The sequence below is a fragment of the Martes martes genome, assembly GCF_963455335.1.
Source record: "Martes martes genome assembly, chromosome: 18".
NCBI lineage: Eukaryota > Metazoa > Chordata > Mammalia > Carnivora > Mustelidae > Martes > Martes martes.
Window position 1 is genome coordinate 20,290,466 of NC_137906.1, and position 23,747 is coordinate 20,314,212.

The 23,747-nt window shown below is 50.8% G+C and overlaps 2 protein-coding genes across 3 annotated transcripts; one reads left to right on the forward strand and one right to left on the reverse strand.

Annotated features, from left to right (window-relative positions):
- The first annotated feature begins 615 nt into the window (after positions 1-615).
- On the forward strand, positions 616-15,291 carry RUSF1 (RUS family member 1). Of its 2 annotated transcripts, XM_080830782.1 has the most exons (13): positions 616-941; positions 1,151-1,265; positions 5,416-5,461; positions 7,057-7,089; positions 7,183-7,288; positions 9,447-9,548; positions 11,521-11,591; positions 11,670-11,854; positions 11,934-11,991; positions 12,347-12,417; positions 13,022-13,165; positions 13,267-13,344; positions 13,792-15,291. In XM_080830782.1, the coding sequence occupies exons 1-13, from the start codon at positions 642-644 to the stop codon at positions 13,887-13,889; spliced, it is 1,407 nt and encodes a 468-aa protein (XP_080686908.1). In that variant the 5' UTR covers positions 616-641; the 3' UTR covers positions 13,890-15,291. The 2 variants fall into 2 exon arrangements, with proteins under 2 accessions (XP_080686908.1, XP_080686909.1); XM_080830783.1 differs by lacking the exon at positions 1,151-1,265 and having other exon boundaries at positions 774-941.
- Positions 14,211-20,157, reverse strand: SLC5A2 (solute carrier family 5 member 2; the record flags this gene model as incomplete). The annotated part of the gene is made up of 14 exons (XM_080830781.1): positions 14,211-14,437; positions 14,523-14,652; positions 15,474-15,689; positions 15,764-15,932; positions 16,061-16,211; positions 16,325-16,432; positions 16,675-16,810; positions 17,122-17,351; positions 17,504-17,584; positions 17,830-17,935; positions 18,246-18,410; positions 19,230-19,334; positions 19,411-19,482; positions 20,032-20,157. 14 exons carry the CDS (start codon positions 20,155-20,157, stop codon positions 14,211-14,213), a joined length of 2,022 nt encoding a protein of 673 aa, XP_080686907.1.
- Positions 20,158-23,747: the final 3,590 nt, after the last annotated feature.

The window sequence follows — 23,747 nt, forward strand, 5'->3', positions numbered from 1 at the left end:
CAGTGCATGTTAACTAATAGAATTTAAATTTTTTTAAAAAAAGAAAGAAAAGAAACACCACTCTTGCAGTCTTGGCTAAGGCCCAGGACCTCAGGGATCATTTAGTCCACCTTCTCACCATGCATTTGTTGGTATGTTTATTCATTCATAGTATCTTTTAAACACCTACTACGTTTTAGGTGCTGGGGATAAAATAAGGAGTAATATACAGCCCCCGCTCTCAAAATAAAGGCGGCATCTAAGGCCCCGGGAAGGACACTGACTTCCCAAAATTTAAAAATCCTGTCGTGGTACTGGGTCTCAAACACAACGGTTCCCCTCTTCCTTCTGCCCTAGCTGAAAGTTGCAGATTCCAGGAATGCAGGTATCTCCAGGACTGGGCAGCTAAAGGGCTCCCATTGCTCCCGAGGTCCAGCAACAAAACGCTACAGAGAACCAAAGCAGAGAGCAGCCCTGGCGTGTCCGCAGCGGGGCAAGACACCCCAGGCGGAATTGTGGTATCCTGGGCTGGACAAAGGAGGACGCAGAGGCCGGCGGCATCTTCGCGAAGAAAGATTGCACCTCTACAGCCGCCGTAGCCAAGCCGGAAATGTAGTTCTGCCACGTTTCGCGTCCAGAAGCCGTGAAGGAAGAGTTCTGAAATGGCTGACGGCGCGAATCTAGAGTCCCAGCTGTGCTCCGAACAGTTCGGTTCCGGGGCGGCCCGGGGCTGCCTCGCCGCCGCGGACGGGAGCTTGCAGTGGGAGGCTTGGGGGTGGCGCTGGTGGGGGTTCTTTGGGCCCTTCACAGCAAAACCCCGAGGACGGGATGGCGGCGGAGGGGGGACACCCGGGACTGCTTCACCACCTCTCTCCGGTCTCATGGCCGTGTTCCTGCCGCAGGGCTTCCCCGATAGCGTCAGCCCGGACTATCTGCCCTACCAGCTATGGGATTCCGTACAGGTCAGCCTGGCCGTTTGGGGTAGGGGGCAGCAGACAGCCACGGGTGAGGGAGACAGTGCGGGCCACCTCGCTCCATTGAGAGCTTGGAGACTGAGGCTCAGAGCGGGACTGCGACATGTTTCAGGTCACACATCTGTGAGAGCTGGTAATAAAACTTAGACCTCCGTGCCCCTGCGCACAGTCCTCACCCCGCCTTTTTTCTTCTCCAGGCCTTTGCTTCCAGCCTCTCAGGCTCCCTGGCCACCCATGCAGTCTTGCTGGGCATAGGGGTGGGAAACGCAAAAGCTTCTGTTTCAGCTGCCACTGCCACCTGGTTGGTGAAAGGTGAGCTGGGCCCCTGGAACCTCACCTGTCGCTGCTGTCAGCCCATCTCACTGGCCTCTTTTTCCTCCAAATGGGAAGTCCAACCCCTTCTTGCCCCGTCCCAGTGTTCTGGCCTCTAGTTCTGGGCTGTGGTGTGTATATGTATGGACTCGTTCCTGATTAGATCTAGGAGTCAACTCTCCCTAGTTCCTAAACAGTATTTTTATTGGTTTTCTTCAACGATTAGTTAGTTGCCATAATATCCTCATCCTGAGCGCCAACCTTGCAGCCGCAATCTGTTCCTCATACTGTTCGGAGTCTCTAAATCATCAGGAGCTCAAATCCCTAAGTTAATCATCCCCTCTCCTTTACCCCTAGGCTTTTTGTGGAGCATTACATAAGAATGCAGTTATTGAATAAAAGGACCAGTTGCTTGAAATGTGGGAAATTGCTCAGTTCTAGAAAAAAAACAGTTTTGTAGTTAGTGCTGAGTAGGAAGGTGGAGATTCTGGGAAAGACAAATGGCATTTTAGAACCTCTGGGATACTGGATGATGCTGTAAATAGTAACTGTAGTAACCTCTGTTGCATGTGTACAGCTTCTTGAAAAACCACTAATGAAAAATAGAACATACAGCGTGGTACCATGCCACTTAAAGAGTGAGGTAGAGAAGAAAAGGGGAACTGCCACGGGTTCCACATCAGGAGGTTGTATGGCTCTCTCCACTGTCCTTTGTCTTTCATTACTTTTCCTGGTGGGAACTTAAATCAGACCCAAAGAGAAGGCTCTTTCTGCTTCTAGCAAGAGTCTGGCCACATCTCTGATGAGTCTCCATGGATCTTTTGGAAGATCTGGAGGTTCCTGCTTACATCCTTATTAAGACTGAGCAAGTTGGCCCAATGTGAGTCACCTCTTGAAAGTAGCCTTTCTCTGTGGCTTGTCCTAGCTGTCTCTTCTTTTAATAATAATAGTTCATACAAACTGTTTATTATCTACCAGTCTTTAAATGTGCTGGCTTCACGGTAGCTCTGATATAGGTATTGTTATTATACCCGTTTTACAGGTAAGGAAACTGAGGCACAAAAAAGTAATTTGACCAGGATCACAGTCAGTAAATTGTAGGGCATGGATTTGAACCCAGGAGTTTAGTTCCAGATTCATTTTCATAGCACCAAACTGTGTTTAATTTGAACCTTTCGATCTCCTGTTAGCTGTGTTTGGAATGCAACAGGACCAGGGATCAGTAATTGATGTTTTCCATGTCATTTCTAAGCACCCTAGTCTTATCACCGACATGTTGCCCATATGTGTGTTCAAGTTATGAAGAAAAAAATAAGATCACTTTAAGGTAGGAAAAAGTAACCACTTGTTAAAGCCTATTGTTGATATTAAAAGATGCCTTAACTAGAAAAGAGTTTACAAACTCATTTCCGTCAGACCTGGGAAATTTGTATGCAGAGCTTTATATAAAAAACTCCCTTGGAATTTTTTGAAGTCATTTTGGATTACAGGTCTCTCAGTGGAACATGGTATTAATTAACTAGCAATAATACTACTAGCAGCTAATATTTTGACAGCCTACCACTGTATGCCAGGAATCTTGTACACTTACGTGTAATATGTAACCCAGTCTCTACAGCAGCCATATTAGGTAGATACCATTTTAAATACCTTTTTCAGAGAGGTTTCATACCTTGCCTAAGTTTACGTAGGGCCAGGATTTGGACCCAGACCGACTGACTCCTGTGTCCCACTCTTAATTACCACATTCTTGCCAGTGGGCTTTAGAGTGGAGCCTAGTACAGTTTGTGGACAGGTGATTGCTTACTACTGCTCAAAAGTTTCTAGATCATATAGCTCAGCTAATTGTAAGTGAGGCAAAGAAGAGCAGGTGGGAATTAAGTTTCCTAGTCTAGTGGCCAGTGTTGACTTTCAGACACAGGGAGGCCATGTGTCATTGTTGCATCCTAGTGCCAACTTCCAGATTCTGACAAGGGCTCTGCGGGCTGCTGCTGAAAGATAGAATAGATCCCCTTTCTACCCAGTGGCCCTTGTTTGCAAGACATTCACCGTATTGGATATGAGTGTGCAGTCAGAGGGAAGAAAAACAGAGCCTGGCCCAGTGAGCTGTCAGTAAGTAAAAGTAATCTTGGCATGTTCAGTTACTAAGCTGAGCCAGTACAAGAATCTTAAGTGAAACAAATTTTTGGTGGAGAATTAAATATCGTTGAAAGAAAGAGGGTCATGTGGGTGATGGAGGAAGCCTATAAAGCCACTGGTAGGTATTACTTCCAGGGACATACAGGGGACAGAAATAGAGAAACAGAGCAGGCCAAGTGAGAAGTGTGTTGTACGTATGCCTCTGAGGTAGCCACTGCTCAACCCCAGCCAGCTGTGGTGGTAAGGGAAGACAGGCTTGGTGTTGCCATGTCTTCAGGTACTTCCAGAAGAGCTGGACATGCAGATTTTCTCACAGAATGTCCTATTTTTGTTGACCAATTTCTCTGAGCTTCAGTTACTTCATCTGTGAAAGGGAGGATCTCTTAGAAGTTCATAGGATTGTGGTGAAGATTGAAAGGAGTAAAGATTTCAGGTGTCCAGCAGCATGTTTACTGGTGTGCCTCAGGCCCAGAGTTGCATAAAGCTGTCTAGATAGAAGGCCTTACCGCCCAAGGGTAGAGGTTGAGGCAAGGGGTGAGAACTGCTCTTTCCAGTGGAGAATGGGGAAGGTCAGCCTGTCACCACCTTTATATGCCGTAGGATACTCCCAACCCTCCCTACAACCTAGTTTCCCTTCTTGCATTCCCTTAAGGGTCCATGCCTTCAAGTTCAAACAAGTTAGGAGTCCTCTGCCCACTGTATCTTTCCTTCCCAGTGTCCACTGTATGAGGCCTTCTGAGTTAGTTGTTTGGTCCTAAAACAGTCCTTTGTGATCCCCCTGCTGAACTTAATGCTACTTTCATTATAAGGGGTTTTAATCATGGGGTGGCAAACCTTCTGTAAAGGACCAGATGGTAAATATTTTATACTTTGCAAGCTGTATTGTTTCAGTCACAGCAACTGATTCTGCCATTGTCTCACAAAAACAGCCATAGACAGTCTGTAAATGAATGGGCACAGCTATGTTCCAATAAAACTTTATTTATAAAAGAGGGCGTGGAAGACTGTAGACAACAGTTAACTGATCCTTGGTCTAAATCAGTGTTTCTCGTACTGACTGCTGTTTATTTTTACACTGTATTTTGAGTCTGGAATCATGACTTTCTGGGTCACAGTATCCCCTTACCTCCTATAATGCCTGGTACAAAGTAAGTAGCCAGTAAGCATGTGTTGTGCAAATGAAGGTCTAGCTGATTCTGGAGACTTCTCTGACTAGTCTGAGAAGGGCTCTCCCGCTGCCTCACACCCCCAGTTGTCTGTCATCAAACTGTAATTCAAATCCTTTTTTTCTAACGGATACTCTAATGACCACATGTGAACCTGCTGCCCAACCTAAGAGCTAGAATATCAACAATAACCTCTGAACTTTCCACACAGGATTTCCTGCTTTTCCTTTCTTTTTTTTTTTTTTTTATTGTTTTGCCATGTAGATATATATACCTAAACACTGTATTGTTTAGTTTTAGAGCTTTATGAAAGGTATATTTTGCTGTATCTAGTCTTCATGGCTTGCTTTTTCATGCAGTATTATGATATTATATATTATAATATATTATACTAGGATTATAATAGTATATATTATAATACTAGGATTATTATATTATAATACTAGGATTCATCCATTTTGATATGAGTAGTTGTACATTAGATTTTTGCTGCTAATATGCCACTAAGAGAATATAACAGAATCTGTATGCATTCTCCTGTTGATGAGCATTTGCATTATTCCCAGTCTTTGGCTGTTTGTGAACGATGCTGCAAAGAGTATTTCTGGTCCATGTCTCTTGGTGTGCATGGGCACATAGTTCTCTTGGGTACATACTGAGGAACTGCTAAGTCTAGACACTTCTGACCCCATCATACAGCTCTGTCTATCCAATATTTATGGTGCCAAACTGAGTTCCTAAGAGCGGTGACGCAAGGTGAATCAGCCATTTCAGTGCCAGGGTCTTCCAGGCCCAACAGCCCCCAGGGCTCTTCCTTGTTCCTTACCAGTGCCTCTCTCCCCCAGATTCAACTGGCATGCTGGGCCGCATCATCTTTGCCTGGTGGAAGGGGTGAGTTTGTCTTCTTGGTCTGGCCACTCTCCCCAGACAGGGGTCACGTCTATCTCATCCTTGGTTGCACTTTCAGCTCCTCCTCTCTCCTACCAGTCTCTAGGGGAGGGGAGATTTAGCAATTATTTCATCAGAGCTAAGAAGTCCTTAGTAAGTACCCAGTCCAGGTGGCTCACCCCAGCAGTGAAGCCACAGAACCATTGCTATGATCACATCTGCGTTCAGAGCATTAATTTGCTGCCCGCCATGGAAAAAATCAGCCAAAGGGCTCTAAGTATCCTCTCTTTGCTTGTTGAAAAAGAAGGCCGGACAGGAAAATGCTTAATTCAAAAGGAATGCTTTTACTCCAGACGCTAATGGGGACTAGACGGGCAGGTCATCAGGATCCCTGTCTCACATAGAATAAGCGTTACCATCTATCTAGAAGGAATTAAGGATCTTGTGCTGCCTTCTTCCTCCTCATGTCAGTATTGGGCAATTACTCCTGAGGAGTAATTTAGTATCTGTAGTTAATTTTAGGCAGCTACTACCTACAAGGTGTTCAGTGAGATAGTTTATGCAAAGTGCATAGCACATTGTGGCTCATTATAAGCATAATAATAACAGTTGTTATTAACACTAATAAGTGTTAGCTGTTGCTAACAGCTCTGTGCCTCACAGGCTGTCTGCATATCATCTCTAATCCTTAGAACAACTTTGTGTAGAGAAGGATTGAATGTGTACATTTTAGCAGACCTAAAAGGAATCACTTACCCAAGTTGCACAGCTTATAACTAATAGTATCAGGCTACTTTATTGGGCAGAGCCCTAGGCCAAGCCCACGTGTTCTGGTCCTGCCTTTGCCATTTGTTCCCTCAAGAGTTTCTACTGTGTGTCCCATACCCCACCTTGGAATCCTCTTTTCCCTCCAGGAGGTTTCAAAGTAAGGGACAGGGAATGCTGTAAATTCTGTGCTTGGTCTGGGGCTACAGCATCCCCTGCTACCAGACACTTGGAGAAGAGGTCCCCAGGTGTTTGTGCATGGGCCAGGGAGTCCCTCTGCCTGGCAGAAGAGACATCCATCCTCTTGGTGATAGAATTATCCTGGGCCTGGATGCAGAGCCTGCCTCTTGTCCCTGGCCATTATATTTTTTTTTCTTGGCCCCCGCTTTCCATATGATCTGAGGGAAGTTAAGTGTCCTCTCTGGGCTACTTGTCTGTAACCTGTGGGGGTTACACTAAATGTAGTTGCTTACCAGTCCAAAATATGTGGGCTTCTTGCTGGGTACCCTTGATCAAGTGGGAGGAAGGGGTGGGGGGATGGCAGAGGGACCCAGGGATGGCCTCTCCCAGAGGAGGCCAGAGGGTGGGGAGCAGCCACGAGACAATCAGTTCTTTTCCCTCATGCATCATGGGTTAGTGAAGGGGAAACATGAAGTGACCTCTGAAGCTTCTCCCAGCCAGTGGTATTTCAGGCAGCAGTGACAGGGTGTTGGGACAGATGTCTTCATGGAGCCCTTCAGACCTTAACCTCAGCCCAAGGATGGCCTGCATTGCCCACGGGTTGTGTTTTCTCCTTAAATTCAAATTGCAAACCAACCTCTCTTCCCCAACAGGAGTAAACTGGACTGCAATGCCAAGCAGTGGAGGTAAGGAGGGGCTGAGACAGGGGAGGAAAGTCTTCTATTATGGAGGTCTCTTAACTTCTGATCTCTAACCTCTGATCCCTCCCCCCCCCCCAGGCTTTTTGCTGATATCCTCAATGATGTAGCCATGTTCCTCGAGATTATGGCTCCCATATATCCAGTCTTTTTCACCATGACCGTCTGTACCAGCAACCTGGCCAAGGTATCCACCTCTCGGGCCCCCCTATACCTGCCTTGCTGGTGCTGTATCTGAGCTTACTTGGGGCCCACAGGTGAGACCGGCCTGGGCCCTGTGTTCAAAGCACTTGAGAAAAGTGAAAAACTTCAGAGTTTTCTGCTCATACTCAACCTTATTTTCTGATTCTCCTCCAGCCACATAGTTCCTCACATAGTCTAAGACAATATCTGAAACCACAAGATTGGTGAGGAACTCTGAGCTGAAAGATAGAAAGGAGGCTCCAGTGTCAACATCTTGGGACCAGCTCTCTGGCTGTCTTTCATTCTTTGGGTAAAATATTTGAGTGCCTACTGCATGTTGGGCATAAAATATAGGCCCTCCCATTTTTTTCTTGGAAGAAAGCTGCACATAATTAAACAAAAGTTTATAACATTGTAGCTACAGGTATTCCAGATGAGAAGTGTAGGGGCCTACGAGAGGGTTGAGCAGGGATCCTGGCCGAGTCAAGGGATGGGCCTCTTCCCTAGGCCTGGGTCCTGAAGAATGAGTTTAAGGTGAAGGGTGGATGTTTTTAAGCAGAAAGAAGAGTGTGGGTCGGGGTTCAGGGGCAGGACAGCGTGAAGCGGTTGTGAGGCTGGAGGGTCACATGGGGTGAATGCGAGCTCTTCCTCTCTGCCAGGCTGCTCACCCTCACAATTCCTTCAGGTTGGCCACATCCAGGTGAGGAAACTGAGGCATAGTTCAGAAAAGAGCTTAACCTGTCTTCACCACAGGGTTAAGTACCTGGCACAGAGCAGTGACTCTGTAGAGTCATGTAAGATCCATCTAAAAAGCCCATCTGTCTGTTCAAAATCACTTCAGGGCTGTGCTCCTCCACAGGGCACTAGTGACATTTCAGAGACAGCAGTTCTTTGTGGTGGATTACATGTAGCCCAGTGCCCTGAGCACCCCCTCCAACTCCAGGGCAGGAAACACCAGAGAAAACTAGTGCTGTAGCTGTAGACCAATGATTGGGACCTCTGCCATCTGTTTCAAATTACGCACTGTACTCCGCCTTTCGCCTCCGTCTCTTCATCTGTCATATAAAGGAGTAGAATAGGGCCATGAACTTCCCCTGACCGCCTCTCACCCTCTCTAGAGTTCTGGTCTCAGTGACTAATACCTCCATACCCCAGGTACACCAGTCAGAAGCCTGGCTGTCATCCAGGCCTTCTCCTTCCTGCCCACCGTTACCTTCAGCTGAACTTCCATCTGGTGGTTCCTTGTTGAAAAAAGCTTGGTTGCTTCCTAGGTCGTCTCCTTGCTTCCATTCTCACCTCTCTTCATTACTTCTCAGAGCAGCCCGTAATCCTACATCAGGTGATCTCCCTGCCCTCAGTGCTCCTAGGATAAAGACCTTAACAAGATCTGCAGGATTCCACAAGATCTGGTCAATCCAGCCTCATTTCGTACCACATTCCTCTTAACCTTTGAACAAATTATTTCCTCTGCCTGCCTGACAACTTGTTTATTTATTTATTATCTTTTGATTTATAGACTTCATGAGGGCAAGGGTTCTATCTGAATTATATCACAGCACTAAATCTGTGTCTGGCATCTAAAAGAGATTTGATAAGTGCGAAATGGATGACAGTGATCAGTGACCCTCATTGATGAGTTCTACCATCCTAGATCTCAGGGATTGAGGAGGTCTAGGTACCATGGGAGGTCAGGGCCATCACTGTGGGTTTTGAAGTGGCCTGGAAGACTTGAGTAGGCCTCCACTGGGACAGAAGGAGGGTGGAGTAGGTTACAGGCAGAAAGGAAGCATAAAGTTGGAAACCAGGCTGGACCTGGGAGCTTAGCAAAGAGGCAGGTATAGTCAAAGTAGAAGTTGTGGACTAAGAACAGTCTTTGGGCCTCTACCCTGGGGAAAGAAATGGAGTTCCTTGGGACTAGGCCACAGGGAGGTATAACAGGCAGAGCTTTAGTTTTCTCCAGGACTAAGAGGGGACGTGGACCTAGTGGAAGTGTGGGGATGAGAACAAGATACCAAGGACAGCATTCAGGGTTTTGCTGTTTGGTCACCTGATGCCTGGTTTTCTCAAATTGGTTTGAGTCATTTACTGGCTCAGCCACAAAAGTGCCTTTGTTGCCACAGCACGTGGCCATTCTGACTTTCCTTCTCCCTTTCCCCACCTAGTGCATTGTGAGCGTGGCTGGTGGGGCCACTCGGGCTGCCCTGACCATGCACCAGGCCAGGAGAAACAACATGGCTGATGTGTCAGCCAAGGATAGCAGCCAGGTGAGCAGCTGGAATTGGGGTTGGAGGGAGTTGGAGCAGGGAGGCAGGCCAGGCCATGATTTGGGAGTATGGAGAGAAGCACCGAGTGCTCCTAAGGGTAGGGGTGGGAGATACACACATGGGAGGGAATGTCATGCTCCCAACTCTGACTAATTTAGGTTGTCAGGTTGAGGGCATGAGTACTAGTGGCAAAAAGTCCAAGCCGATCATCTCAGCTCCTTCCCGATGCCTGTGTGGCCAAGAGTGGGCCCTCGCCCTGGCCTTCACCCTCTCTGGGCCATAGCCCTAGCCTCTGAGGTAGATGTCTGACCACATGAGACCCCATATGTCAAAGCACTTGGGGGGTCAAAAAGTGCTCAGCATGTGAGGGGGGCTGGGGTCATTGGCCAGAGGTATCCACATGACAGTTTTGTAGGCCTTTGTGACCCAGCCTGTCACCTGACCAGGGCATCCTGGAATAAAGGGGGGGACCGTTAAGGCTGAACTCTACAGGTGTGGGATCCTCCCAGGCTCCTGTGCTAGCTGCTTATGTGTATTGCATTGTTTAACTCACACCAGCCCCAGGAGGCAGATACTGTTGTTATTCCTGTTTTACAGAAGAGGAAAATGAGGACTGGTTAGTCAGAAGCGTCACAGAGCTTTGACACTGAAGCAATTTAGAAACCTCTGTTCTGTCCAGTCCTACACTCTATCCTTCTCTTAAATTGTTTTGCTCAGTTTCTAAATAGGAGTTGTTTTAAATTTAAAATTAACTCCTTTCAACAATATTAGGTGTTAAGCTGTAAACACAAGACTAAGCGCTAACCGTGTGCGAAGTATTTCATTTATATGAACTCATTAATACAGGAGGGACTCATTGTTGCCATTCTACAAATGAGGAAATAAGTCAGAGAGAGGTTCAGTCCTCTTGAGTACCTTTGTGCACGTCCCTTCTCTCAGGAAATGGTTGGATTAATTCTTCCCCATTATCTCTTCCATAGTTTGTCAGGAAGGGAGAAATAAGTACAACCCAGGACTTGAATTTTAGGATCTCCCAGCTTTATGCCTGCTCTCTCTCACCTCCTCTCTTTCCAAACCCCAACCCTCCTCATACCCACAGGCTATATTTTCCAAGCCCAGGGGCTCCCTCAGCTTGCTGAAGCAGGAACACATCACAGGGGCAACACAGGAGATGTGCTCAGTCCTACAGCAGGCCCCTGATTTCTGCTGATGTTGCTTTATTGCCACTTGATGTGGCTGCTGGAAATGAGTCTTTCCACCTGAGGGGAGGTGGTCCTCCTGCTTTCGTGCAACCAAGACCTCTAATCTATTTACCATCACACCCACAGCTTTTATTTCCACAGCCCACCCCCTTGCCAGGACAGCTGGGTGGGAAGAGCTCTCTCAGCCTCAGACCTGCTTTATGCCAGAACCAGCTCTCCCTTCAATTCCAGTAGTCAGGAGCCACCAATCCAGACTCTTCTTCCCTTATGATGAGTTGGGGACAGGTGGCCTGGTGTCTGTTCCCCTTGGGTGAGCTCGGTCAGGCCATCTCAGGCCATTAGAGGATTCTGATAACTGATTCTCAAGGGAAGAGGTTTGGATCATGTGCCTTTATTCCTGAGTGGTTCCCTTAAACCCTTTGCAAATGTTTTTGTATACCTAGGAGCTGAGGGGGATCAGTCTTTTTAAACCACTAAATTTAAGAACTTCCTCATTCCAAGGACATTCACTTGCTGAGTATAGAGGTACTCAGAGGACTCTTGCAAAACAAGGAAGACATGTTCCAAGGGCATTGTATCCACCTAGACACAGAAGCAGTTGGTATCTTAAATGACCACTCACTCATTAAAAACTGACTAGGCATCCTCATCAGTGTAGGGAGCCCTGGGAGGAACCGCAGCAGGGAAGAAGGTAATGAAAGGTACTCAAGGATATTTAGCCTGGCCTGGAAGGAAGCTCTCCAACTCCCAGCTCTTCTGCTATTTTCTAGGAGACACTGGTAAACCTGGCAGGGCTCCTGGTCAGCCTCTTGATGCTTCCCCTGGTGTCAGCTGGCCCTGGGTAAGCCGGGATCCAGGGCAGGGTGGAGGTTCCCTGCTGGGCCTCCACCCCTGTTGACCACCCCACTCTCCCACCCAGCTTCAGCCTCGGTTGTTTCTTCTTCCTCACCGCCCTTCACATCTACGCCAACTACCGGGCGGTCCGAGCCCTTGTCCTAGAGACCTTGAATGAAGGCCGGCTCCGGCTGGTCCTGAAGCACTTCCTTCAGAGGGGAGAGGTACTTGGGCCCACCTCAGCTAATCAGATGGAGCCACTGTGGACAGGTGACCCAACCTCTTGGTCTTAAGTGCTGTGTCTCCCAGTCTCTCCCCGTCTGGGCATCCTGACTCCAGCTTCCCACAGGTTTTTGGCCATCTCTGTCTCTATCCCTGGGGGTCCCCCTACACCGCTTGATCTCCAGGTAAGTGGCCCAGTGTCGCCCATCCACTCCTGCTGCCACGCCCACTCCCCACACATGCTCTTTATTCCAGTTACACACTGGCCTCCCCTAACTGGGCCTCACCTCTCTATTCTAGGCCCCTTATTGCCACTAATCAGACTTAGGGGCAGCAGGGGTGTGACACAGAGTAGATAAAAGGGGTACATTTGTTAGACACAGGAAAAAAAAGGAAGGATGGATGTCGCATGCATGGGTAATGGCTGAGACAGATGAAGAGGTGGTAAGGGACAGATGAAGTAAGGACAGTTCAGCTGACTGGGCGGTCACTCCTACTTTTGCTTTCTCCTCCCCCACTCCACTCTCTTCTTTCCTTCAGTGTCTTTGAGCTACAACAGCTGGTTGAGGGACACCAAGAACCCTACCTCCTTCACTGGGACAAGTCACAAAGTAAGTGTGCTGTGCTCTTCGAGCCCTAGACTCACCCTTCTGGGGTCTCACTCCATCAGCTCCAAAGCCTCAAGCCCTGGACAATTTAGAGGCTGCCCGGTGTCTTGGAGGGAGCTCTAGACTAAGACTTGGTGCATTCAAATTATAGCTGCATGCCCCAATGAAATTTACTTTGTCCCTGTGTAAAATGAGGCTAACAATGCCTGCCTTATTGTCTGCATGTTTGCACTTTATATATTGCAAAGTACTCAAATAAGATTATGACCTTTGCTTATCCCTGGAGAACTTTTCTCTCCCATCCTGAGTTACCTGTTGAGGAAACAAATACTGAAGTTTACTGGTCTGCTGGTTGTGTGCTAAAAGGTGCTTATTGTCACTAGACATGCAAAATAAACCCACCTCAGTGGCCTCCTATAAAGCTGTATTTGGAAATTGGGCCAGAACATTGGGACAACAGGAGATGAAGATGGAAGGGAAAGGGTGAAAGAGAGCCTCCATCTATGCCAGGTCAACGCCTCAAGACGGGTGAAGCAGGATGGTAGGTTTGAGGGTGTTTGGGGAGGCGGCCCTTCCCTAATACCAGTCTGTGCCTGGGTTTCTCCAGGCCGGGTGCAAGTTGTTCTGAGCCAGATGGCAGGCCCTGAAACCATCCTGAGGGCTGCCATACACGGACTGGTGCTTGAAGCCCTGCAGGGAGAGGGGCCCCTCCCAACAGAACTGACAGAACTGAGGAACCAAGTACGGGCAGGTAAGCATCTCACAGTCTAGACTTGCTGAGACTCAAAGAGAGAAGAAGGACTCTGTTCCGCTTGGGGACCTGACAGCTTCTCGTCCTGCACCCTCCTCCAGGTCCTGAGAAGGAGAGCTGGGTCATTGTCAGAGAGACACACCAAGTGCTGGACAAGCTATTCCCAAAGTTCTTGAAAGGTAACATCCTTAAGCTCCACGGCTCTTTGGCCTCTGAGGCCTTCTCCCCCAGAGACCCTGCCTGACCTGTTTCCTTGTCTGCAGTATGGGGAGGTTAGGGATACTGGAGGCTGTGTCAGTATTGACAATCTCTATAATTCTAGTTGGCATTGAAGAACTGGGGGCTGGGGGTGGGGAGGTTTGCCCACAAATGACTGTGATGATCTTACATTTAGCACCTACTCCATTCCAGCTCTTTCCCATGTGCTAAGTCAGTGAATTCTCGCTACAGCCAGATGAAGTTTTAGCCTCATTTTGTGCCAGAAATGACCCAGCAGAGGCAAGAGGAGCCTGGGCAGTACACACAGCATGCACCTGGCCTGTGCTGCTCTTTACCACTCTCCCCAGACTCCCTAGAGTCTTCTCCCCAGCAGTCCCAGCGGCACCCTGATTATGACCTCTCCCCAGGACTGCAGGATGCAGGCTGGAAGACTGAGAAGCACCAGCTAGAGGTGGATGAGTGGAGGGCCACGTGGCTACTCTCTCCGGAAAAGAAGATCTTGTGAGCAGCCCAGATGGAGACCCAGGTCCCAGGAAAGGAGCCTGGAGCAAGCACACTTTGGCCATAGCAGGATGTGGGAACAGCCGTTTTATTTTTGCTTAGGGGAACTGCTATGGCAGTTTGGCCAAGGCCTTATGGACTGTAACTACCAGTCAGATGGACTGGGGCCCCAAACAGAGACAAGGTGGAGAGAAGGGGAACCAGGGCCTACCCCCTCCCGCTCCTGCCCTACTCCCTTCTCACCACTGCAAGGTGCCTCACCCCCATTCATTGTGAGGCTGAGCTCTGCCCTGGCTGTAGCTCATGGTGTCCAGCAGGGTTGGCCTCAGGCATAAAAGCCCCAGAAGAACGTGGCCACGGCCATCATGAGCAGAGCATTGAAGTTGACCACACGGGCCCAGCTCGAGTCCTCGCTGATGTCCTCCAGCCGCCTGGCTGCTGCAGCCACCTCCTCCTGGGTAGGGGCTGGGGGACTACCCGCCCCACCTCCACTCATTCCACAGAACCAGAGCAGGCACCTGCGGAACAGGCCTGGTGCTGGGGACTGGGCCTCTAGGAAAAATGGACACGGGACAGTTAGTTTGAAGGAACCTCGCTCCCCTAGGCCCTGGCCCCACCTCCTGGAGGAGTGCCTTACCCTCCATCTCCACAGCATGCCCCGGACACCCATTCTGTGTAGGGGGTGAGGTTGGACCTTCCAGCTCATCAGCATCCAGGTCCTCTCGCTCCTCCTTGCTGTGCCGCAGACTGAAAACCAGGCGGTGGAGCTGGGAAAGGGAGCAGGGACCAAGTGAGAGTGCTGGTCCTCCCCCCGCCCCCGCCCCAGACCCTGAAGTCTCCTGTCTACCTGGACACCTAAGACACCTTAGCTCCCTCTGTCCACCCTGTACACATGTTCAGACTCAGTTCAGCAAACCCAGCCTGCCACGGCTGCCCTTTGCCCTCAAACTAAAGCTAAGCTCTTCAGCTATGTGTTAAAAGCTCTTGGCCCTGGTCACCCCTTGCTTCGTTGTCCCCAGTCCCTGTCTACACTCAAATTGTAGTCCTTTATAGACTCTAGTCTTCTAGTCCTGCTAACAGTGTTCCTTCCTGTGGCTATTTGTGCATATAGTTTCCTCCTGCTGCCTTTCCCCCACTTCACCTGTGCAGCCCTGCCCATCCTTCTGCCCAGCTCATCTGTCCTGGCCCCCAGTCAGCCCTGCCCTGGGGCTCCTGCCCTGCAGCAGCACAAGACCAAACCCTCTTGTGGGCCTTCAGGATAGTGTTCTGTCCCTCTCAGCCACCAATCAAATCTGTGATTTGAGTCCTAGGGGCCACTCCAAGGACTTTGGGAGGTCATCACCTCCCCCACAGTCTTCAAGCCCACCCAGAACACCTCAAATAAATGTCAGTTAAGTAAAACGTTGTGCTTGCTTTGCAAATGCAGCTTCCAACTGGATTCCCAGTCTAGCCTCATGGACCCTCAGTGCAGAAATCCAGGTCCTCCTCACTGGGCATTCCTGGAAGTGGATTGGCAGACAAGGGGTAGAGAGGGCTGCACTGACTCACGTGGTGCATATTTGGTGGCCATCCAGAGGCTGGCACTTACGTGCTTGCGTGGGATGGGTGCTGTGCACAGTGAGACTACAATGGTGAGGAGGCCAGAGCAGATGAAGAGCACGATGGCAAAGTAGAGGTAGTGCATGCCGCAGAGGAGCGCCGGGCATGCTGAGGGCTGCACACAGCTGCCCGAGCCAAAGGAGAACTCAGGAATAAGTCGTGCCAGACCCATAAGCAGGCCCCCAATCAGTCCCCAGAAGGCACCCTGCCAGGGGAGAGAGTGTCAGCCTCTTCTGTCCAGGTTCTGCCCCCAAGTTCACCACCTACACACAGACTCACCTTCTCATTGACACGGGGCACAAAGAGCGCCAGCACAAAGACGGCAGACACAGGTGGCGCCAGGTAGCTGGAGACTGCCTGAATGTAGTCAAAGAGCTGCCCGCCCTGCGCTGCCTGCACCACGGGTAGCCAGGCCACAGATACCGCCACGATGAACACCACCCAGAGCCTGCGGTGGGTGGCCATCGGGAGATTTCACCCAGGATTCCCCAGCTCCCCCTAATCCTGTGAGTGTTCCCTGCCCCCACCCCACGGCTGTTTGGTGGGGCAGGATCTTGGGGGGAACCCAGGCCGCACCGTCCTACTAGCAGCAGCTCGCGGTCGCCTGCGCGGGGCCGCAGGCGTGTGTAGATGTCCATGGTGAAAAGCGTGCTGCTGCTGTTAAAGATGGAAGCCAGCGAGGACATGAGCGCGGCCAGCATGACCGCCAGCATGAGTCCACGCAGACCTGCAGGCCAATGGGAGCTGTGAGTCCCCGGCCACCAGGGTATCCCCGGGAAGGTGCACTTGGCACGGGGTGACTCCTCCCAGTAGCAGTCTCTGCAGCTGGCCAGCCCTTACCATTGGGCATGAGCTTCACAACAAGCCGCGGGTAGGCGATGTTGGAGCAGCCCACCTCGGTACCGCACACGCGTTTACACACTTCGGGCACCACACACGCCACCTCATCTGCAGGAAAGAGGGCACAACGTGGCTAGGACGGGACCTGGTCTGGGAACTCAGATCCCTTAAGTGGGGACAGGAAATCCTAGTGGAAGAGAGATAGGACCTCTAGTGGGAGGTGGGCCTGGGTTGATGGGATTTCCAAATCAAAGGACAGTAATGGAAATGGGAAATAGGCACCTGTTACCATACACAAGGGGCTGGATGGGGCACAGGACTCTTGGTGGGGGTGGGGTTGCAGACATTACCCGGATAAAGAATGCGGCTGATCATGCCTGGCATGACCATGAGGAACATGGGCATCAGCTTCAAGTAGCCGCACAGTATGCAGCCCGCCTTGATGTGGGTCAGGCTCTTCCCGGCCAGACAGCGCTGCACGATGACCTGCGGCAAGGGCTGTTCAACTACCTGCATCCAGTCCTGCATACCTCACCCTCTCAGGCCTTGTCTCTACTCGCTGCTCTAATTCAGGCCTGCCTCTGGCTCAGCGGTGCTGGCAATTCATCTTCACTCAGAACCAGAGTCTTTGGATTCCACTGGGTCTGGTTTAGCCCCATCCTGGCCAGGTTCCTGACCACTCAGACCGGGTCTTTGAGCACCCCCAGATGGGTTCCGGTTCCACCCATCTCAGCTCTGCCCATAGTGGTTCTGGTTCTGCCCCAGCTTCCCTCCCGGCCCAAGCCCTGACCCCGCACCTGGTCGCTGCACCAGTACCAGCCTGAGACGATGGTAAGACCCAGGAGCAGTGCTGGCCATGGCAGGTCCCCCGTCACAGGGTCCCGGAGCAGGTGGTAGGAGTCAGGCCGGGGTCGATAGCAGGAACTTGAGATGTTGCCCACCGCCGGATCCTCAGAAACCGTCAGCGACGTCATTGCCCCCAAGTATTTGTCGAAAAGCCCCGAATACCCGCCCACCTCGTGGAAGGCTGTGAGGGCAAGGCTGTCAGGGGACCCAGCGCGTGTGCCAAGGCCCTCCCTAGGACCCACATGCTGGAGACGGGCAATGTCTCTGCTCCCAGGTTGAGAGCTCTGTGACTCGCAACCTCTGTGCCCTTCCCCCACTGGCTGAGCTCCGTACCGTAACCCATGAGGATGAAGGCCCCCCCAAGAATGACGAAGGTCTGCACGGTATCTGTGTACATCAGTGCCGCCAGCCCGCCTGCAATGGGCCTCAGTCAGTGGAGACAGCCCAAATAGGATGCCCTGAGCACATATGGTGTTTTTCTGGGAGTTTGAAAGATGTGCCCCTTCCTGGAGAGCAAATTTCAAAGAAATGGCCCATTCTCCAGGCTCATATACCCGGGCATCAGGAGGCAGGAATTAGTGAGCAGAATGTGCTTGCTTCAGTGACGCTCCCAGCATATCTTCAAGCCCACTCCATCCCTAAGCCCCTGCCACAGCCACCTGTCACAGTGTAGATCATGGTGATGCCCAGAAGAGCGATGACTGAGGCATAGATGTTCCAGCCCAGAGCTTGTTGAATGAATACTGCCCCGGAGAACATGTCCACCTTGGGAGAAGGAGTGATAGCACAGGTCAGGACCCAGGGACCCAGGCAGGGTCCCAGGTCTACCTCATGCCCAGACCACGACCCTATGTGGCCACACTTCAAGGGTTCTCTTACTTTCCGATGGTCTGCCCTTCCCAGGTCCCACCCATTGTGGCCACGGCTCCCAAACCTATCTCTTCCAGACCGTGCTTCAGTCTTGGTTCTTACAAGGGATTTCTCCTTTGTCCTGCCCCCTCCAGGGCTTTCTAGAGACCCCCACTCGGTGGTCCCTCCCTTCCAAGGCCCTCCCCCGCCCTCCATGAATGCGCACCGAAATCTTGGTGAAGATGTACAGAAAAAGCGAGAGCATTGACAGGTAGAGGCGGATACGATGGCCTCCGAAGCGCTTGCGCAGGTACTGAGGCATGGTAATGACGCCCGCGGTCAGGTACACTGGTGCGAAGACCCAGCCCAGTAACAGCACCACGAACAGCGCCTGCGGACACAGCTGACAGCTGAGGATGACTGAGAGCCTGCCCTGAGGGCGCCCTCACCCCTGAAGGGTGTAAGAGACCTCTTTCTGAAAGTGTTATACCAAGGAAAGGTCTCACTGGGGACCCAGAGGTATACCTGGGGTATTAAGGGACAGAGTCTTGACACCTCCATGGGCCCTTAACTAGAGCCCTCCTAGTCCTCCCAGGCCGTGACCCCTGGCCAGTCCCTCCCAAGGTGGTCCCTATCCCTTCACCCACCAGCACTTGAATCCAACCACAGACCCCTCAGCCTGACCACAGCCTCTGCCGGGAAGGGCTGCCTCCCCTCTCCTCTCCACCCAACCAAACCTTCTGTCCCTCAAGACTCAGCGCAGAGACCTCCTCCTCCAGGAAGTCCTGATCTCCCCAACCCTCAAAGACAAGCCTCAGTCCCAGAGCTTTGTCTCCTTCCCACTTCTGCGAGGGACTTTAATTTGGCCCAGAGATCCTCACAGCTTCAGAGAGAATCAGAACAGACACTTCACTATCTTTGAGGCTGTTCACTCACCCCACTTCAGAGAGGGGTAAATCAAGGCCACAGAAGGTAGTGGCTGGTCCCAGCTTACACAACAAGTCAGGAACAGGCCCTGAAAGTCGTCACCTCCAACATCCCCCTGCCTGCAAGCTGGACGTGTGACCCTCACTCGAAACCCAACCACACCCCACCACTGGAAAGTCCCTTACCTCCCCCTCCAGCCTTACATCCCCCCTGCTTGGAGCCTCCCCAGGTGTGACAGTTCCAGGGGTTCTCACAGGGGTTATTGGCAAAAAGGGGGTCTCACATTCCACTCAAATCCAGCCACAGCCAAACCGCTTGCAGCACCAGTGCCTGCGAGGCCCACAAAGTGGCCACTGCCGATGTTGCTGGCAAAGAGGGAGGCCCCGACCTAGATGGCCAGAGGTGGGGGTGAGCTAGGCTGCTTCTCTAGGCCTCCTCCCACTCCACAGCACAGCCTCTCTCACCGGCCACCACACCATGCTTCGTCCTGCCAGGAAGTAGCCGCCAATGGTGCCTCTGTTGGTTCTGCACATGGACTGAGGGACAAGAGTTGGGGAGGAGATGTGGGTTCGGAGCACATCTTTGGACCTCATTAGCCTTCTCAACACATTCCTCAGCCTTGTTTCAGGCTGAAGATTAACCAGCCCTGGGCTCTCTTGATGATTCCCACCCAACCCCCTCCCCCAACCTCCTCAGAAGCACCTAGAGCAACCCAGGCCCTAACCTAGTACCCAACTACACAAGCTTGAGTGTGGCTGAATGCCGCCTAACTCTTCCTGGGGCCTTGGATATGGATGGGCTTCTGGTCAGATACTGTGTGCATAGGGGAACAGAGACCTCATTTAGAATGCTGTCCCTGCTGGAGATCCACTGATCCCTTCAGCTAACCCTACCCAAAGGTGGGAAGACAAGGAATGAGTATTGGCTGGGCCTTCCTGAGGCTATAAAAAGATTTGCTTGCCTCCCAGCCCCAGGTTTCTTCCTCAAAGATCCAGGCATCCCACCCCTGCTGAACATGGGGTCTCCCTGAGACTTTCATTCCAGACCCCAGAAGCCTGACCGCCAGCAGCACCCCAACTTCTCACCCACAAGCCGACACCAATGACCAGCAGGAAATAAGCAGCAATGACCAGGATGTCAGCAGAGTTGTTAATTAAGACCCTCTGGTTTCCCAGTCCTGGTACGGAGCCTGCCTCTGTGTGTTCCTCCATTCTGCCTATGATCTGTCTCTCAAGGGACCAGCCCGTGGATTTCCTCACAGAAGGGATTAATGGTTACCTCAGGGTCAGTGAGCCGACAAGTCCCCTAGCTCTTGTTCCCCCTCCCCAGCTTTGTTTAGCTGAATCAGGTCTCATCGAGGCCGAAAACTGGTCCTGTGGAACAGACAGCTTTCAAGTTCAGGAGCATTCCTTCCTGGGCCTTAGCCCCCGCACTGTCCCCAGTGACCCAGGCTCAAAATTACTCCTTTCATCCATGCTTACCCTTCAACCTTGACCTAGGGAGCGTGGCTGAGTCAGCCTCCTTGTATTTACTGATCCAGAGGGATCATTTTCCTTTTTTTTTTTTTTTAAGATTTTATTTTATTTGACAGAGAGAGAGAGAGAGAGATCACAAGTAGGCAGAGAGGCAGGCAGGGAGAGAGAGGAGGAAGCAGGCTCCCCGCTGAGCGGAGAGCCCGATGCGGGGCTGGATCCCAGGACCCTGGGATCATGACCTGAGCCGAAGTTAGAGGCTTTAACCCACTGAGCCACCCAGGCGCCCCCAGAGGGATCATTTTCAAATACAAATCTGACAGTGTCACTCCCCTGCTCAGAAACCCTTCCTAGCTCCCCATCATACTAAAGGAAGTAGGAGCTTTTCAGCCTCATGTTCAAGGACTGCCATCCCCTGACTCCTGCCAACTCTTCCTCCTTGCTCCTCCACACCAAACCTGGGGTGATATCACATTTCCCTCCAACTCCCTTGCCCTGCCCAGGCCCTGTATTTTCACACACCCAAACTTTTGCCTTAGCTGTGCATTCTGCTTAGAGTGCCTCCCTGCCTCCCAAATGGCCCACTCCTACCTCACAGAAGGTAATCTTCAGTACCCAGCCCATGTCAGCTCTTCAAGAAAGGCTTCTCTGACTTTTCTGATACAGTTATGAGCACATTGTGCTGTCCTCCTCTGGGCCCAGGTCTGCCTTCCCAACAGACTAGGGGTTACCCACAAGCAGGAAATGACCTGACTCATCCCTGGAGTCCCATCGTTCAGCACAGGGCTGAACTGAAGAAGGGAGAGTATTGATAAATATCAGTACCTCTGTCTTTCTAGAAGAATTGACCAGACTTGGATGTCTGATTATGACAAGTTAGGTTCATGCCTGAGATGAAGAACAGAAAACAATATTTAGGGGAATATATTTAAGGAATGCCTTAGTTGGGTCCTTTCAAAGCAGATCCGAAGATGAGAATTGGGTGTGAGGACTTTCCTGAGGAGGAAGTGAGGGGAAGTGAGACAAAGAAAGAAGAAAGCCAATTAAGGGGCATTTTGATTAAAAGGTTGCCACAGTGAATGAACAATCTCAGTGGGGACTCTTTGAGACACTTGGAGAATATACCTCAGAATTGACCCCCTCAGAGCCAGGAAGCAGGCATATCTATTCACCAATTCCTGTCTCTGAGGTTACAGAACGTCCCCCTCCCACTTCAGCTGTGCTGGGTGCAGGAGCACACTTGTTTCCCCAGAGAGCACCCTCAGACAGAACCTCAGGGAGCAGCTGAGGAGACTCAGCTGGGGAGACTGGGTGTCTGGGAACTGTCTGCATATGACTTCCCCGACGGGCTTAGTGGATATGGGTGGCACATCCACAGCGTCTGCTTCAGGGGATGATAAATTTGAAGTGCCTGAGAGAAATCCAGGTCCAAGTGTCAGAGGACACATTGGGGTTATAAGCACTTAAAATCGATACACCCTCTTTGTGGCCTGCAAAACCCTTTGTGATGTAGCATCTATTTCCTCTTTGACCTCATCTCCTACTACTCTCACCCTTACTCCTCCTAATCCAGGCCCACCGGCCTTCTTTCCTTTTGTTCAATATGCCCAGCCCCTTCCAGCATCCTGGCCTTTGCACTTGCTGTTTCCTCTGCCCGGAATGCTCTGCTCATGCTGTTTGCTTGGCTGTTTTCTTTCCTCAACCTTCCAAGTCTCAACTTAGATGTTACATATTCACAGAGACTATCTGGTTAAAAGTAATCCCTTCCTCCCTTTCTCTAACTTAGTTCTCTATTTTCCCCCCTTCTCACCCTCCTTCTTTTCCTTTCTTCCTCATTCCTTCCTTCTATTAACAAACATTCACTGAGCACCTACAGCCAGCTAGATAGCATTCTAGATACTGGAGAGACAATGGTCAGCAAAACAAACGTAATCTGACAGACAAACTCTTAGGAGCTTGCATTCCAGTTTCAGAAACAGACATAAATAAGCAACAGATAAACACCTATTTGCCATAGGGATAAGTGCTATGAAGGACTAGGGAAGTGCTATGGATGGAAACAAGGAGAAAGGGTGAGCTTTATTTAGGCCATCGGGAAAGTCTCCATTAGTTCATCACATGTGATGTCATCAGTGTACTTGTCATTTGTCTCCTCTACTAGACTTCAGCTCCTCGAGGTCAAGAAATATGTCTGCTTGGTTCCCTGTGGTCTCCCCAGCACCTGATAGAGAGCCTGGCATAGTACATACTCAATAAATACTTGGTGAAATGAATGAATTGAGACTAGAGATGGCCAGTTGGGGCATCCTCAAGACAGGAAGGTGGTTACAAGCCAGGAAACAAATTTCTCCAGGGAGAATATGTAGGAGGAGAAGAGCAGGAAGCCTGGGAAGACCTAGGGAGAGGAGTTTCAGAGAGGAAAGAATCTGGGGGGGGAGGGGGTCAGGCCAAGGTGAGGACGGAGAACACCTCACATTTGTCTTACTCACACATGCTCTCCTTGGCTACCCGTTCTTCGTCAAGTAGGAAGGGTCTCTGAGAATCCATCATTTCCAGCTTCAAAATCTCCTGCACTTTGGACTCAAGAATCCCAGCCCTCTCCTTAGGGAACTGCAGGGTCCAAAGTGAAGGTTCAGAGGCTCAAAAAGGCTCTGGGCCCTAGTTCAGATACAGCCTAAACTCCACATCTAAAAATCCCTGGCCCAGCCATTTCTGCTGGGGCTTAGCTCAGGTGTTACCTCCTCCAGGAAGACTTACTGGACTCCTAGTCTGAGTTAAAAGGCTCCTTCTGGCTCATACAGCCCCTAGTGTTTCCTTTGGTCACGACTCTGACCACCCCAAGTGTCATCCTCTGCTTAGGGGAGATGCTATGAGTCAGTACAAGTAAGAGCGAAGCTGTGCCTTAGTGCCCAGATGCAGAGAGTGGCCATAAATTGGCACTTCTGCATGGAGCCGCATTTCGGACGGTCTTTTCAGGAGGGGAGGAAAATCTGAAAATTAGACAAGGTGACAGCGTGGGAGGGAGTGGGAGATGGGGGTTGGAGACAGATTAATGTTTAGTTCAAGGATACAGGTTGCTGAAGAAGTGGGGAATGAGGGTGGGAAGTTTCCCTGGGGCCCAGTTGGACCTCCTGTTCTGGCTCCCTACTATCTGTACAATCCAGTGCAGGCTCATTTGATGTGTGAGGGACAGTCTGCAAAGGCTGAGGCTACAGGTCCCCCTGAGGCCACAGGGCAGGGACCTAGAACTGGCTGCAGCCAGAGCCAGCACGAGAGGCAAGGCATCACCTCGCAAGGCTTTCCGGCGCACAGAGACACCACACCAGCAT

What these genes read in the sequence shown, in the direction of transcription:
- RUSF1 (XM_080830782.1), top strand. Translation starts at nt 642, where the DNA reads ATGGCTGACGGCGCGAATCTAGAGTCCCAGCTGTGCTCCGAACAGTTC. An exon ending in CTACACCGCTTGATCTCCAG is followed by an intron (nt 11,992 to 12,346) that starts GTAAGTGGCCCA and finishes TCTTTCCTTCAG; the next exon opens with TGTCTTTGAGCTACAACAGC. An exon ending in TCACTGGGACAAGTCACAAA is followed by an intron (nt 12,418 to 13,021) that starts GTAAGTGTGCTG and finishes GGGTTTCTCCAG; the next exon opens with GCCGGGTGCAAGTTGTTCTG.